Raw genomic sequence first — 17,139 nt, 5'->3', positions numbered from 1 at the left:
GCAGGTCGAGGGAGGTGATCCTGCCCCTCTATTCTGCTCTGGTGACACCCCACCTGGAGTTCTGCGTCCTGCTCTGGGGTGCCCAGTACAGGAGAGACATGGAGCTGTTGGAGAGAGTCCAGAGGAGGGCCACAAAGATGATCAGAGGGCTGGAGCACCTCTCCTATGAGGACAGGCTGAGAGAGTTGGGATTGTTCAGCCTGGAGAAAAGAAGGCTCTGGGGAGATCTAATTGCGGCCTTCCAGTACCTAAAAGGAGCCTACAGGAAAGCTGGAGAGGGACTGTTTATCAGGGGGTGTAGTGACAGGACAAGGGGGAATGGCCTTAAGCTGAAGGAGGGCAGGTTTAGATTAGATGTTGGGAAGAAATTCTTTACTGTGAGGGTGGTGAGGCACTGGAACAGGTTGCCCAGAGAAGCTGTGGATGCCCCCTCCCTGGAAGTGTTTAATGCCAGGATGCACAGGGCTTTGACCAACGTGGTCTAGTGGAGGGTGTCCCCCCCCATGGCAGGGGGGTTGGAACTAGATGGGTTTTGAGTTTCCTTGCAACCCAAAACATTCTATGATTCTATGAAAAACCCAACAAAACAAGCAAAAACTCCTCCACTTTCACTGACACTAAACTGCCACTCAAATGAGGGAAGTAAGAAGTTGCCTTTGTTTCCTTCTCATCTGCTCACAGGGGAGGGCATCCCATTGATAAAAACAAACTCTATTTGTGATTTAGTTTGTCTTACAGGAATAGAATAAATCTGGTATGATTTACACAAGGTGCATTGTGCTACTGCTCATTTTGGCATATTCAGTAATACCTTGTAGAGATAAGAAAGAAGTGTTAGAATAATTCCCAAAAAAAAAAGATTTGCAGTTTTCTGACTTTCCTTCATTGAATTTGAATATTTGTTTTGCGTCTTTGAACACCAGAATAAGAGGTATAGAATTAACACATCATGGAAAGACTATTAAGAAAAAAATCCAAATTCCTACAGATGAACAACATACAGCATATGAAGTGTAGAAGATTACAAAAGAAAATTTTCCAGTGAAACTAAGGAAGCTGACTACCATAAAAGAAATCTCAATATTTGGGGGGAAAAAACCAAACACAAAAACAAACACAAAAACCCCAAACCCAGAAAAACCAACAACAGCAGCCACAAAACATTTGAATGAAGTTAAACAAAACCCAAGCTGATTTAATCTATCAACCTAGTCAGGACCTGTAAACGTAAGTCTGAAGGATCTGCAAATTGTTCACCCTATTCATGGGTAAATCTCTCCGAAAGCCATGTAAGTATGGAATTAGGTGGGATATTATTTTACAGGATGATCCACTTCTTTACTACCTCAACATATTTAAGTTACAATCTGTAGGACCTTTGTATTTAAATGGTAGAGCCCGATAAGAAGGCTAGCTAGATGGCAGTTATTAAAAGTACTCTATGTAGTCAGAATGCTCTTACTTAGGTTTAAAGAAGTCAAACTAATAGGTAAATAATACACTCTCATCATACGTGGAAAAAACAAGGCAAAAATTGTTAAATAGGTTACCTGCAATCATACAGGACTTAGTAACAGATATAGCTTAAATGATCTGAGTGCCAACTATGCTCTCCAAATCCACACCCTTAGGGAAAAAAAAAATAAAAATCTGTTCAGCGAACATATAACTTATATTTACTAATGGTCTACTATGTTCCCAAATATTCCCGTTAAAAAAAAAAACACCACCAAAACCCACAAAAAAAAAATTCTTCCTTATGTCATGTTCTTAGTGGGTTTCATATAACGTTTACTGGAATAAGAACAAGAAAAGAAAGATCTATAGCTCAGTATTCGTACAAGTGACCTGAAGGTGGGTTGGGAAGGGGTGGAAATCACCCCAAAAGTCTGTTTTTATAAGAAAAAAAAAAAAAGCATGGGGTTTTTGTGTTTAAATTTCTGATGTCAAAGTAAAGTTCTGTTTATTTTAAATTCCTCTTTCTACTAAGTAATTAATCCGTAGGCATTTAGAAGACATGAACAGCTGTGCTGCATCTAGGTGGCACCTCTAACAAGAAAAAAAATCCTAGGGACATATTTCCCTCCAGGAGGATGAAATGTACTAGTTTGTTTCCACAGAACTTTGCTGGGATAATGCTCACTAGAAATTTAAACACACAAAGAATTAGGTGGAACTCATCGGCATATGAAAGAATCACTCAGAGATCAATAAATTTAGAGAAAAAAAAAAGAAAAAGCCTTTTAAAACTGTGTGGAGCAAGCAGGGTTTGGTTTGCTTTTTTTTCCCCCCTGACTTTATCCTTAAGGATCATAAATTGATAAAAGCTCAAGTTTGAACTTCATTCAAAATATGAAAAACAAAATAAGGGAAGGACAGGACCTTATGTCTGAGTACAAACCCAAGAAGTATAAACTGTCTTTTTCCCTTACACTGGGGACACATTCTTAAGCAAATGGACAAGGATTACTGACAGCAATGGATATCTCCATGAATCTTAAGGACGCTGCAACCAGCTGATGAGGCCTCACGGAGTTCTCAAAAACTTTTCATGAAGGAGCCATGAACAGAAACCTGTAGGAGATGGTAATGCTGTACTACAGAATATTACCACGCTGGGGTGCAGGACTGATGAGAAGTATTTTGTCTGGGGAGCATTTCTGAGGCGCTTACCTCCTTTGAAGTCTCTTGGCGTCAGGATGAATGCTAGCTGTCCTCGGGCTGCCATCCCTTTGAGGGGAGGGAGATACAGATGAGCCCAAAGGTTCTCTTCTAAACACAAGTCCTTACTGCAAGCTGGCCAAAAGGTCCCTGCAATCAAAGAAATCATTGTGGTTTTGCATGTGGCGCATTTATGTCCTTTAATCAAGGTTTGTCAGCCATCTAACATGTTCAACCACAAAGAAAAAAAAAAAAGCATCTGCTGGGTAGCCAATGCAGAACAGAGACTAAGGAAAGCGAAGAATTGTTCATTCTAGTTTGGACACTATGAACTCCATGAAAAACACAGGCAACATGATTTTTCAGACTAAGCAGAACCACCAGTATTTCATATATGTATAGATGTATAAAAAGAAGCTATTTGCCTTTGGAATCATTTTCCAACACTCTGAATTTCCTGCCTTCTTCAGATCTCAAGAAAAACCCTCACATTTTCATTTCTAGACATACCTACTAGTCAATGTATTCTACAATCTAATGCAGTAGTCGCTCTTCAACAATTATCTCTTGCAATTACCACAGCAGTATACAATTAATCCTTAAATGCATCCTTTTTGCCATAAGCTAGTTGTAACAGAGCTTGTAGAGCCACTTGCTAGGAAAAAAAACCAATGGAAGTTCTGTCACAGTACTGATAAAAGATTCCTTCAGCAAAACATTTGGCAGACTTTTGTGTTTGCATGCCAACATGCTAGAGCCACAAGCTCCATGTTTTCCTTAGTGTGAATCATCTCTAACAGTGTCCATATTCACAGCTTCTTTGGCACACTTCCTGGGCACATGTCCTTCCACCATAGAAATGAATCTTTATAGCCCAGCTGTCACAAGCCTAGGCATGTCATATCAAGCACATCATTTCCAAGAGCTCCAAACTAATGGGCAATCTTGGTTTATAACTCTTCTACCAAAGTATATTATAGCAGAAGCAAACAGACACATATTTCTTGTATTGGCTGCAAAACTAGTTCCTAGCTAGTAAATACAAGAAACTTACACAACAACCAAAGAACCATATGCATTTCACTTCCTAAAGCAGTGGGTAACCACTTCTTTGGAGCATAAGTGTACGCAAGTCCATATTCTTCCTCTTACCACCTAAGTATAGCTATTTTCCTCCTTCTCTCTTCAAAAAACAGCGGTGGGAGAATGAAAAATCCTGTCCCTTACAACCATTATCCTTTTAACTTTTTTTATTGCCTAGTGAGACTGACAAGTCATCCTCCCCTTTTTTGTCCAGCAGGCTAACCACTACTTCATAACCACACCTATTCAGTCATTACCTTATGGGCAGATCTTTGCCTGGGAAGTCCATTTAAAGAGGCACAGGAAGATTAATGAGCGACTTAAGTGATTCTATGACAATCCCAACATTTCATCTATGCACCTCTTATAGATAGTCACAGAGAAGGGAAGAAACACAAAAATGTAGCCCATAATCAAAGTTCCACATGGAGCTGAATTTTACTGAGAGGTATGTCAAATGGTTACTAATAAACTGTACAAAGTCCCAAAATGGGAAATTGGAAGCAAGAGAAAATCAGCATTAGTTTACAGAATTAATTCATTCAGATAAATTGCATTACAACAAAAGCAGGACTAACACACGAACCTTGCATCCGATGAAGACTGAGATTAGTAATTTATTTTTTTTTCCAACAAAATGTCACCCTACTTGCATCTACATATCTTAAATCTATCATTAGTAACACTAAGGGTTTTACAAATTACTTCCCTCTCTAGACCAGAAACAAACTTCCAACAGAAAATATGAGGCACAAGAACCCTTTCACCTCCATTGTCCAAAATACAACTGCTCTAATGCTTACATCTGTTCCTGTTTATCCATTACATCAAATTAAATTCGAAATGAAAGGTACAACTCAAATTTACTTCAATGCACAAATATCAATCCACCCATCAGTTTAATCCTTTTTTCACCACTTGTGTACAACTTCCAAGGTCTTTTGCATCACTAGTCTGCAGCCTGTAAATCTTTACTCCTCTTTTCACTTCACCTTTTGCATTCACACTGCTATTAAATTTCACTCCTTCCTTTACAGGATATTCATAGGCCAATCCTTCTTCAAAACTCCTACTACTAATGAAGTTGTATGTATGAGCCCTAGTATTGCCCAGGATCTTCAACTCAGACTTATGCCAAACTCATCACTTCAATCCCTGCAAAACACATAATTTTTCTGCAAACTCATTATTATTTTCCACTTTTTCTCTTTAGTGCCACTGGTCACATTCTAGCTGAAAAGCCTTGTGCCAGGAAGCCTATTTGGGCAACAAGATGGGGGAACCAGGCCATGGAACTACTCCCCCTAAACCTGGGTACAAATACATATACACACATGCTTTTTTTCAGCATTACTGTTGGCTGATCAAAGAAGTTTCATAAACAATGATTTGGCAGCATGCTCCCATAAAACTTTAGACCAATCTGAACCATCAGTGTACAATCATCCCCATCCTAAAAAAAAAAAACCAAACCCCCAAAAAACAACCAACACAAACAACAAAACCAACAGAAAAAAAGGAAATTAGTCCCCTGCCTACTCAATGAGCTGAACCACTTCACTGAAGGTTTAAATAGCCACTGCTGCTAGGGCGAGGAAGGAGCCAGTCGCAGGACAGAGTGGGACTTTCCCTTTCAGCAGCAGCGGAAAAAAGCTTGCATCTAGATGCCATACTAACACTCCTTTTTCAGATATCTCGCAGGCTTGCAGCAACAAGCGTAGCAGTTAACACACAAGATACAGAAGGACATTTGACATAAGCAATATTACATACTGTTAGAAAGAAATGCTATGTCATCCTGATCTGTACGGCCAAACTAAATATAAGGCTTCATGCTACAACTAATCTAGAAGCAAGCTGTTACCAAAAACCATGATCCTTCTCTCTTCTCCCCCACCTCCCAGTTTTGGGGCCACCTGACTCCACTGTTGTTTTTTCTTTTTGTTGGTTTTTTTTTCTTTTTCTCCTTTCCCCCCCCCCTTTTTTTTTTTTTTTTTGCACTGGACCTAGCAATTTTGAATCCACGGGTCTGAAGTGGCTCATCTGTAAGGGTTTGGGATTTGCTCTTTTCAAGAGCCAGGTTATTTTTGGAAGGGACAGGAGAAGGCATTGGGGAAACTTGTTTCCCGTGTGAATTAAGTCATTATGCAGTCAACAGATGCAATACAAGTAAAATGGCAAGAACATGAAAGCAGGCTGGAGAACAAGATATTGTTGCTGCCTATTTCAGCAGCAGCTAGCTGTTAGATCTGCCCGAAGGCAGGTACCAAGACGTGAAATTATGCACAGAGTATTTCATACCATACAGAAGCCAGCAATCAGAGCAGTACAGAGGCAGCTTTTAAGGCCATCACAACAAGCACAACACAAATATATTACTTCCAAGAAATGGTATTTTACCTTGAGCTTTCTAAATTTTTGTTTAAAACAAGATCAGAATAACACAACACAGTTAAGACATTAGGCAATACAAAATATCGTTATTATGAACTCTCAGTTTTGAGATATACTAGTGATTCTTCCCAATCTTGATACACTCATACAGTAAAAATTATTTAGCCATAAAAGAATAACAGTGTACAATTAATTACACTGATAAACAGGAAAGTTCTTGAAGTCACCATTGTATAGTAGGTAGATTTTTCCACAGATTCAGAAAAATAGGCCAATATCATGCAGATTCCAGAAAATAATAATCACTTGGAAAGTAGTGGAATAAAAAGTTGCTGAAGTCACAATTCAAAATAAAGACAGCGCAAACAACAGACAGGACTATTCTCATTAAGAGCACAACAAATGACTGCAGGGAAAGACACAAGTAATAAAGACTATGGGCAACAAACGTTCAGAGTTGCAAGGTAACCATCTCTAAAATAGTTCTTATTTCAAATATGAAAACAGGGCCTCACAGTAAAACCACCTGAGCTAGAGACAGAATGAGTTCATGGGTTCTTTCACACGCTTTTGCCTTTGTCTTATTTATGGCTGTTAGGGGCTGTATCAATAGCAACTTTCAGCTAAATCAGTAGATCAACTAGATCTGAAAGCCTAGCAAGAACCATTACCAAAACTCTCTTGGTACCTCTTTCAGGGCTGTCCAGCCAGATGTCGGTTTCACATTTACTACAAACAAATAAAGGCAACACCTGCTTAACTCTTCTGGAGGCTAGTGCTGCCTGGTGAGAACAGAGGGGCTTACCAGGCACATCAGAAGAAAAGTTAGCATGCCAGAATAGGGACTGCCTCACGGGAACCTGTGCCTCATTTTGTTCCTAATGTTGTTGCAATGAGAGAGAATTTGCAGTCTCAGCCCCCTTCTCATTTCAGCTGCAGGAATTCCTACAGGATAAGACAATTTCACCTGGCTGTGGTCAAGAGAACAAAGACAACATTCCATCACCTCAACCCCTCACAAAATGCAATAATGACAACATGGCTGCAATCGTAGCACACAAAATGAGATATAGTTACAGCTTTTTTTTCATTTAAGTGTGCCTAACCCCCATCCAAAGTTCAGTGACTATGGTTTGCAAAAAGCCAAGTCTGAAAGGGCACTAGCTGCTGCTGTGGGGCTTGGCACACAACACAAAAGATAGAGATCAAGAAACTACTGACACGTTTCACTTCTCCCTGCGCTGAGGTAGCAGCCCCTGTTGCAGTGGATTCTACAGTCCTAATGTTAAGCAGGAATCTCTGGTCTGCTCTCCCACCCTGACAATCACAATGTAACCTGCCACAGGCTGCCTGCTATATCAAATGACAACAGAATGCACTAAGTCCATTAACTTCTGGCTGACCCACAGCATACATTTAAGGTAACATTTATGAGCGCCTCTGAACTGATGTGAAAGTTAAACCTATAAAGTGAAAGGACATTGACCTAAAACTTATTGAAGTCACATATTAATACCCACATTCAAAGTTACATTACCTAGATTGCCGTGGTAAGAATATTCAACACATCCACATTAATGTCTCGGAGTTTCCTAAAGGCATGCAAACTTCAGCTTCTTTAAATTCAGCAAATACTGATTTAAAAAAAAATAACTGCAAGTGACAAAATCCACCTCATAAACTTTTCCAATATTTAAGCTATCTTCCCTTTTAAAATGTGTCTGTGATTACCAGATTAAATTTGCTTAGCTTGACCACTCAGCAATTACATCTTGTCACATTTTGGCATAACAGATTAGAAAACAGTAAACTATCAAGCACTTAAACATGGAAAAGGTTTCATGTATACACATCAAGTCACTTCCAAACCTTCTCTTGGATAAACAAAACCAAGCTTGAACTTCAGTCTTTCTCTGGAATACAGGTTTTCCAAACCTCAAACTGTTCCTGAAGCTCTTTACTGAACGCATTAAAGTTTTCCAGCCACACTGTGAACTGGCCACGTTATTCCAATAATGGCCTCACTGATACCACGTACACCTAGCCCTAGCCAATACACGATTTATTTTGGCTCAGTCACAGCATTAATTACCAACCTCATGTTCATCTGATTACCTAAAATAAACTATACATTACTTTCAGAATCATTGCTTTTCAAAAATAAAGATTTATTTCTACACTTCATTTGCCTGAAGTCATCGTTCTACAGAGCTCAGTTAATCAAACTGCATAGAAGGGGCATGGAGGTTTTTTTTCATTGTGTCATTCATAAAATTTAACCAGAAAGCTATTTTCTGGGGTTTTTCGCAGTCTATATAAATACCAGTTTGACTTAGAGCAGTGGGTATATAATACCCTAGACATGAAATAAATCTTCATACAGGTATAAAGACCCAAATGAAAATTATCAGCAGCTATCCTTTATGAATTTTACCAGCATCGGCTCTTCTTATATCTATATATTTTTTTTAAAGAGTTCTTAAAATACTCTTACAGAATGGGAAGTTCTCTGGGTAAAAGAAGGGGGGAAATAAACCAGAACTCTGATTCTAATTGGGTCAAGAAGTTTAAACAGTTCAAAAGAGTATCTCAAAAGCTACGAAGCGTGCTAGAAAAATGCATGTAAAGGATGAAGAAACAAGAGCTTAGACACAGGTTGGTTTTTTTTTAAATACATACTACTAAGACTAGCTCAATACCAGTTCAATATCACTTGTATGTAGTTATACTGGATGTTGAAACTACTTAGTGATCATGTGCTCTACCATTATATGAATATGTATAAAAGTCTGAGACAGTTAATTTAAAGACTTCTTAATGTATACATATATAATATACTGATCTAAGCTTTTGTCCATGTACATTTATTAACCTTAGCTTTGAGTGACATACATATATGCAAAAAAAAGCCAAGAAACTTTATTCTTCAACCATTTAAAGACAAATTATTTTCCCCATGTATGTTTTTAAATAATAATCCAAGATCAAAGAAATATGAAAATGTTATGAAGTTATAATAAAGCAGTAATTAAAGTTATTAACAAAACTGAAGAAACATTATCAGAAAGGGATCTGAATCTTGGAAATAAAACATTCCATACAACTTGGCCTAAAAAGGACAAGAGAAACAACTTCAGAATCAAATCTAACTAAGCTCTTGACAAACTGGTAAAGCAGAGTAAGATGCAAAAAGCAGAGCTGACGAGCTCCTAGACAGAAAAAACTTTTTGAATAAATAGTATAGCAATACTTTTAAAGAGTTACAGTATGGCAAAACTCAGAAGAGACAGCAAACAACTTTAGACAATTTTGTAAGAAAAACAAAAAATAAATGTAACAAACACAAATAATCCCAATTCTATTAGAAAGGAGGCAGCAGATGCTATTACCTAAAATCTAAAGTAAACAGACCCAGAGAAGTTTCATGAATTAATTTTATAAGGATCTAAAAAGAACTATAACTCTTCTATCCATGGAGCATTTAATCAGATCATAGATGGGACAGATGAACCTTTCATTTGGAAGATGGCAAGGATAGATATGGTTCCCAGAGCAGAGAGATAATGGAGTCACTACCTATTTTGTTAAGCCTACTTCATTAAGGAACATTGATACAGGTTTTTAAACACACCATGGCAGATAAGGAATGGCAATTCCTCTAGATATATGCACCCATATATCTATGTCACTGCAATATGCTTTAAGAGCAACATCGTAGTGACTTACTATCTCTTGCTGTAGACAAAAGCTCTTTGTCCAAATAGAATGAGAAAGTGAAGACCTATTTTAAAAGATGGCTTTAAAAAGGGGTACTTACGTATCTGTTTTATATAAAGACCTTAGGGTTTCTGACAAAAGGATGTTCTGCAAATTTATTTATATCCAGGATGACAACCTAAACTGGTACCTACTTCACTACTGCTTATTGCTCTGTTTGAATGAACAGCAATTATACACAAACCTCCAACAACAGACATAAAGAACAAAGTCTAGAGGGAATGGAAGACTTGCTCTATGCAAGCAATAAGCTGCTTTTTATTTAAGACTACTGCTTTAACACAGCGAATACCTCACACAAACAGGTATGGCTTAGTCTCTGGATATGAAGAAAAATGCTAGAAAGCAAACACATTTCTGAAAAGATTAAGTTGGGATATAAAAAAAATTTAGAGTAAGAAAATTTAACAAGGCATTTGAGTATATCACTCTAAAAAGTACCTAAAAATTAATTTTTAAATGTAAATTTATAGGACAAAGTAATTACATTAACTCATAAAATTATAATACTCATTTCAAGTTGTACTTCCATGTATATCATGCAGTAGACACCAAGAGCTTGACAAGCTATTCTCATGAACATCATGTGAGGACAGTAAAAGGCCTCAGGCAAGTACAGCAGTATTATATAAGCCTTCTAAAATTTCAAGCAACAGGTCCCTTAACACACTGGCATGTATAATCATGTAGCTTAATTGAAGCAGGTGTGGAATAACAGAGAATGAAGAACAATACAAGGATTTATCAAAGACAGATGATTCAGATGTGGGGGTTTTTTTTAAAAAAAAAAAAAGACAAAAAATACAAAAAAACCCCACAACATTCTGGCTACCTAGAAAATCTTCAAAAAAATATAAGTTTTCACGGCAATGTCCATCAACCATCTTTGCTGAAAATACACAATGCATCTTAAAACATGTCATATATTTTCAAGGATGTCAGAGCACGTATTCTGCAATTACATAAACTTGTTCTAGAAAGAGACGTGAAATATTAATCATCAGGTCTGCAGTGTCCCAAATGGGATAGAAATTTTTCTTTTCCAGTGTCTTGAAACTTATTATAACAAAATAAATACCAAATAGTTCTCATAAAAGATACTTACTCCTACTTAACAACTGACATGGGAGTACTTAGGAAAAAAGTTATTACATAATAAGACACCTCATCAGCTCACAAAAGGATATGCAAGAAATGTAGGGAAACAAAGACTGATCTAGAGCTAGAAGGAAAAAAAAATGAGTGAGATTTAAATTGTTATTGGAATTGTTATTTGTCTGCCAAAAATAATTTATAGAAAATCAATTTAAGAGTCTTCTATAAAGAGTACTTCTTTCTATTCAAGATCCAACAGACACACGGTCAGCATACATCACACTGCACAGGCTTTAGAGAATAATAATCGCTGCAGTGGCTAGCAATATAACCTAAGATCCTATCATTTTCCCACTTGCTTACTTCAAAGAAGTTCATTGTGTGAGGAAGCATTCATCTCTTTCCTGTAATTAGAGCTAAACTGTCCAATCATGGAAGAAATGTCTGCTAATCACTCAAGAGGTGGCAAATTAATGCATTGAACATTCTTGATGATGGATTATCACATTGTCAAAAATAGAGTTAAAAGATTGTCAGACCCTTAGAACTACATATGGCAGTCCCGGCTTGCAAATACAACAAAGATCTGCAGCAAATAAACCTAGATTCTTAGCCAAGAATATTAACCAATTCATTTCAACATTAATATAGTCCTTTTTAAGTGTGTGTGTATATACATATGATGACACATTATTACTATCCAATAACAAGACTTGACCCTTACTTCAGAAAGCTAATATAACTGCAAAATGGTTCCTTTCCAAAGATTCTGTCACTTCAGCATCACCTAGTAACCACCACAAACTAATTTTTAGCAGCATAAAGAAATGAGGTTTTTGTCTTTAAGACCAAAAGTTCTGTAGTACCAAGTGTCTTGCAAAACAACGTACATTCACAAAGAACTGAAGTAATGAATAAACATGACTAGCTGTACAAAGAGCTGTACTTTCCTCCAAAAGTAACTGAGTCATACATAGCCCTTGTTAGTAGTGCAGTATCTTAGAAAATTGGCACAAGTTGTTAAATAGCCAGGCTACTGCACTTGACAGAAGTGATGCAGAAGGTAAAAGTATTTTCAGGAGGTCCTCCTCACAACAATAAGCACAAGTATCACTAATGACACATCCAGCCAAACCCATTCCAGCTACAAAGCCCTACAGTCTCCTCTCTCCTTCAATTAGGAAAAGCAACAGTTGCCATACTACCTTCACAAAATGGTGAAGTTCATTCAGTCTAAATTTGGACACTAGTTTCTCTTTTTCAGCCACATTGTTATTGTACATTTTAAAAATTATTAAGTGGCATTCCTATCAAACTTCTATTTTTCTTGTATTGTTTCACTTATCCTGTAAGATCTTACTGTTCCTCCTCTAAAACGAACAGATTTGAAGCAGGAAGACAGTCCAAGAGAGAAAAACCACTTTTCCCTTTTTGCCATACTTCACTTAACTACCAAACCTAGACTGAGAAATTTAAGTAGTAGTAATAAAAGCCATGATGAAAAAATGTATCCAATTTACTGTGCTCAATTATGTGCGCTCTGATGCTTCCAAGATCTAAACAATACATAACTTTTAAGTCCAGTACTGGTATGGGTTATGAGGTCTGAAACCATTCACAAAGCCTTCAGTGATAAGATGTCCAAGCAAACTGGTTCAGAGCACAAGGAAGAAAGGAAAAACTGTCCCATCAGTAATGCATCTCCTGGATTCAGAAAACAATCCTTTTCCCCTTGGAAACTCACTGGCAATCTCAGAAATCCAGAGATAAGTCAGGGTCCCCCTTTCAGAAGCTTCATGTCTTTGCTGATAAATAGAATGCTTCCACAAAAGCAGAAGCAGATTGAAAAATAATTTTGCAGTATTTTCTGCCTACTTGTAACTTCAAACCCTGTCAAGAGAACAATCTCATATCTAGATTGCCATCTCACTGTCACAAAAGAAAGAGCTATCCAGATGGGGCCAAAATCTGATCAAAGAAAAGGTAGTACCAAAAGTTTCCAGATATTTTCACTATCTTATAGAGGTAATAAATTACTATATCCATCAAATTAAAAAAAAAAAACCACCACCAAAAAAAAACCCCAAAACCCACCACCACATCTATCTGGCACACTTAAAACTGAACCCTGAAATTAATATGGCAGACGGAGGGAAGGGAACCTCTTCCATTAGCTTCACTTATGGCTAATGTGCTGTTTGCCAATGTGCAAATAAACTAACACTTAGATTTTAATTTTTAAATCACTCAGATGAAGGCTAGGTTCGGTCTCCTTTGAATAGCAACCTAATCTTTGCCACTAATTAAACCTTGACACAAACTTTCAAGCTTCGCAGAACAGCTGATACTACATTGGTTTTAATGTTTTGACAATTCAAATGCAGACTTAGGTTACATTTTCTGAATTTAAACAAGAGTTAGAGTTATGTTCTCCTAATATTAAGAGAATCTAAACATATTACTTAGAGCTTAACAAATTGATGTTATTTAAATTAATTTCTCTTTGTACAGAAATAGCAAGAGACGTGTTTTTTTTCTTTTAAGTTCTGTCACATACTTCACAAAATAACTTGTTCCTTCTTTGGAACTGAAAGGACAAAAATATATTTGTTCTTCAACTGAGGTCTGACTGAAACCTTGCCAATGAAAACAGGCACAATTGGATAACTTGGAAAAGAATTTCTTATAAAATCAAATCACCATCATCTGCGATCATCTTACCTTTAAATAGGATCCATAATATTTAGTTACATATGGACTGTCACACTGACTCAGCACTGTGATTTCTTGTTGGATGTCTTCTATTTCATCTTCTGCTTCTTCTAGGTCAATAATTTTTATAGCAACCACTTTCTGAGTCCGATTGTCAATTCCTTTAAAAACTTCACCAAAAGAGCCCTTACCAATTTTCTCCAGTTTTGTAAACAGTTCTTCTGGATCTGCCTTCAGAGTCTGTTAAAAATAAGAGAAAAGTTACTCAGTATTTGTAACATTAAAACAAAATGTGATATTTTTAAAGGCAACAAACACTTCAAATTCTACACATTCCTATTTATCCAGCTATTCTTTTCCTACCTCCATAATTAATGTGTTCTTCCTACATCCCTTATATGTACACACTGCAGCATTTATGCTTCCCTGTATATGAAGTACAAATTTAACACTGTCCTTGTGACAAGGTTTTATGCTATCTGGCATCAGAAAGTGCCACTACTTCTATTTCTTTTTCTTTGACAATAAATTGCACCCAGGCACCAAGAATGAAAGACCCTTACAAAGATTTGGTTTCTGTTAAAATCAAAATAGATCAAATACCGCTACCAATAAAAGCAAACCTTTTGTCTACCTTTTTCTCTTGAAATTAGTTCCTTCCCAGAACCCAAGGTTCTACTCTCTTGAATTTTTTGCCTATCTCATACTCAAGGATTTTGTTCCCACTCTTCAGTGCACAGACTACCATTTCCTTTCATTTGATGTGGCAAGCAATCCTCTTCAATTTTCTCCTACTAAGGATCACCTGCATGAACTGCCATGCTTCCTTCTTATCCCTGACCCCAAGGTTTTCTGGAGCAGGATTTATTTTTCTTTTTCTTATTCTCTCAGCTGGGTAAGGTCATTCACTCCTAAAAAACATCCTGTTCCCAGCTATCTTGATTTGAACAGTCACATGAAAACTACAAGCGCTCACCTAAACACGTAAATGTAAGACCTGGGCGGACTACTCTGCCATATTTTTCTCCACTGTCAAGTATTCAGCTAGCTACTGCTGCTCTTACACATCTCACTTCCAGTGCACAGATGGTAAATTCCATTGTGTACCTTCTTAATCTAACAGCAAGGAGACTTTATAGATAACAAATATATATATAAATTACAATTATACTGGAAAAGTCACAGGTAGAGGGAATAGTCATGAAATGAAGAAAAATAGGATTACTTAGAATCTTTCCCTTCAGAAATAAAGCAAATACTTCAAAATACTTATTGTTTTTAAAAGGATGAGGTTCCTGCTAAGTGAAAATACATTGTTCATATAGAAAAAGGCTCATACAAGAAAAATTCAGTAATGCCTAAATACGCATGAAACCACACAGTTTATACTTAGCTGAACTTTTTAGAAGCATAAAAATAGGGGAATGAAATTTCTAAGTTACCACTGACAAGCATTGAGCCAACATTTTCTCTTCAACAATTAAATTTAGTTTACACGGCATCTCCCACCTATACTTCTATCTACTTCTGCTCTCACATCTCAAAAGTGACATAACTAACCCATGCAGCCCCCTAGAGGAAGATAGTCTAGAAGATGGTTTAGTTTGTCTGGAGGTATCTGAATTTCACAGCTGAATTAGGTGTTTTGAGGACTAGGTAGCTGTGACTGACTGAGCCCAGAGATAAACCCACTCAATTCTTCAGGCAGTGTGTTTGTGGAGCAGTCTGGATTCTATCCTCATGTGGTGAAAATTCTGAGTACACTCCTAATACTTTAAAGTAAGCTACGAGACATCACAGTTTTCAGATAATCGTCCCAGGAATAGATCACTGTCAAGATCAGTCCAAAGAAAAAAAACCCCTACACTCTTAAGTATACTGCAAGACTTCACCAGCCCTAAGAATTTCCCCCTGATTTACATCTTATTGATCCATATTTCTATCCAAAGACAGTTTCATGAAACAAACAGAAGGACATGGGGTTTCATCGCCCTTTTGCCATTAAAAGGAACAGAGCAAGAGATCCAAGTCCCTTCCATCAAAACAAGCTCTTTCTTCCTTTAACTTCAACGTAATGAGAATTACATACTATTACGCACTATTAAATACTACATACACACTATGCTAATATATCTCCCACTTGGAAACCACACCAGGGCACTTCATGTTTTCCAGCAAGTGTGGTTATCCTTTAGCTACACAGTAGCCCCTACTAGTGCTTCCAGGGACACAATTTATAGGAGATCACAAAACTAGGACCCAAATCGAGCTGTAGTGGTTCTCCTCATGCCCTACAGAACGGTCTTTTGTTAATAATCAAAGCAGTCTTCTCTGCAAATTCTTCATGAATAAAAATAACCTTGAGATTATCTGCTCTAGATAACTGTGCACGCCTAATCCATCCACACAAGCCTTCTAGTTCCATTCACTAGCCACAGGAATCTAAGCATTACATCATTACAAAGGTATTTGTGTAAATCACAAACCAATCCCAGTCACAGCTGCTTAAAAAATTCTGTTTCACCTCCAGAGACTAAAAAGCCAGCACTACTCAAAGTTGCAGTTGTTCATATGGAGAAAAAAATACAAGGGCTACCAGCCCGCAGCTCTCTGAGATCTGTTGGTTGTATGTATTCATCCTCTATTGTCCCTTTTCCCCTCAACCCCTCAAACATGTATTACAATCATTTACTAAAGCCCATTACTTTATGACATCACAATCTTCAGACACTTGCAGAACTCTCATAGCTTCATTTTTACAGTATCAAGCTCCTGGGATTCTGGTATTAGGCCAACAGTTCTATAAAACAACTGCAAAAGAACATTTTCCCAGTCATTTTGTGTTAATAATTCCAGAAGAGCAGGGAAGATAACTGTTCCTGAAAGTCCTGAGAAGCAGGGAAGACTTGCTCCTGTTTGATTTTTTACAATCAAAATTTTGCAGCCATTTTGAAATGTTAATTGTTCAATAATAGCTGGAATTAATACAATTAAATTTATAATTAATAACAGTTCCTTCTCCAAGTTCCTTGTGAAATTACTAATTATAAAAAAAAAAAAATCAACACTTTTCCTTCCCAAATCAGAACTTTTGTAAATTCCTTTCTTAGTTTTAAAATTTAAAAGTTTCCATTCCTGAATTTTGTTCTGAGCAACAGGATGTTGCAGTTGGGTTGTTCTGTTTGTTGATGTGATGTTGGGTGGGTTTTGTTTGTTTGGTTTTTTTTTTTTTTAAAAAGCAGCTCTCTTGCTCTGTAAGAACATCCAAATTTTCTTCTTAGGAGACCAGGTGTTTGAAGTGAGAGCCTTAAACTACTGACAATCTGTGTTTTTGGAAAACTACCAGTTGCTCTCTTTAATGACCTGCTCTATTTCAAAAACAGATAGATCAGGCCTCCAGATACATAAGGAACTACT

General features: G+C 37.1%; 1 protein-coding gene across 4 annotated transcripts in view; it reads right to left on the bottom strand.

Annotated features, from left to right (window-relative positions):
- STK24 (serine/threonine kinase 24) overlaps positions 1-17,139 on the bottom strand; it is a 73,048-nt gene that overhangs the window by 35,649 nt on the left and 20,260 nt on the right. For 2 of the 4 annotated variants that reach the window (XM_054808023.1, XM_054808031.1), the window contains one exon: positions 13,732-13,962. In XM_054808023.1, coding sequence (XP_054663998.1) covers positions 13,732-13,962 — 231 coding nt within the window. Of the gene's footprint in view, positions 1-2,673; positions 2,812-13,731; positions 13,963-17,139 lie in introns of those variants that run through there. The other 2 variants (XM_054808041.1, XM_054808051.1) reach the window with 2 other exon arrangements.

The sequence above is a fragment of the Grus americana genome, chromosome 1, assembly GCF_028858705.1.
Source record: "Grus americana isolate bGruAme1 chromosome 1, bGruAme1.mat, whole genome shotgun sequence".
Taxonomy (NCBI): Eukaryota; Metazoa; Chordata; class Aves; order Gruiformes; family Gruidae; genus Grus; species Grus americana.
The sequence above is the reverse complement of the archived record's forward strand: the minus strand, read 5'-3'. Positions and strand labels throughout refer to the sequence as shown.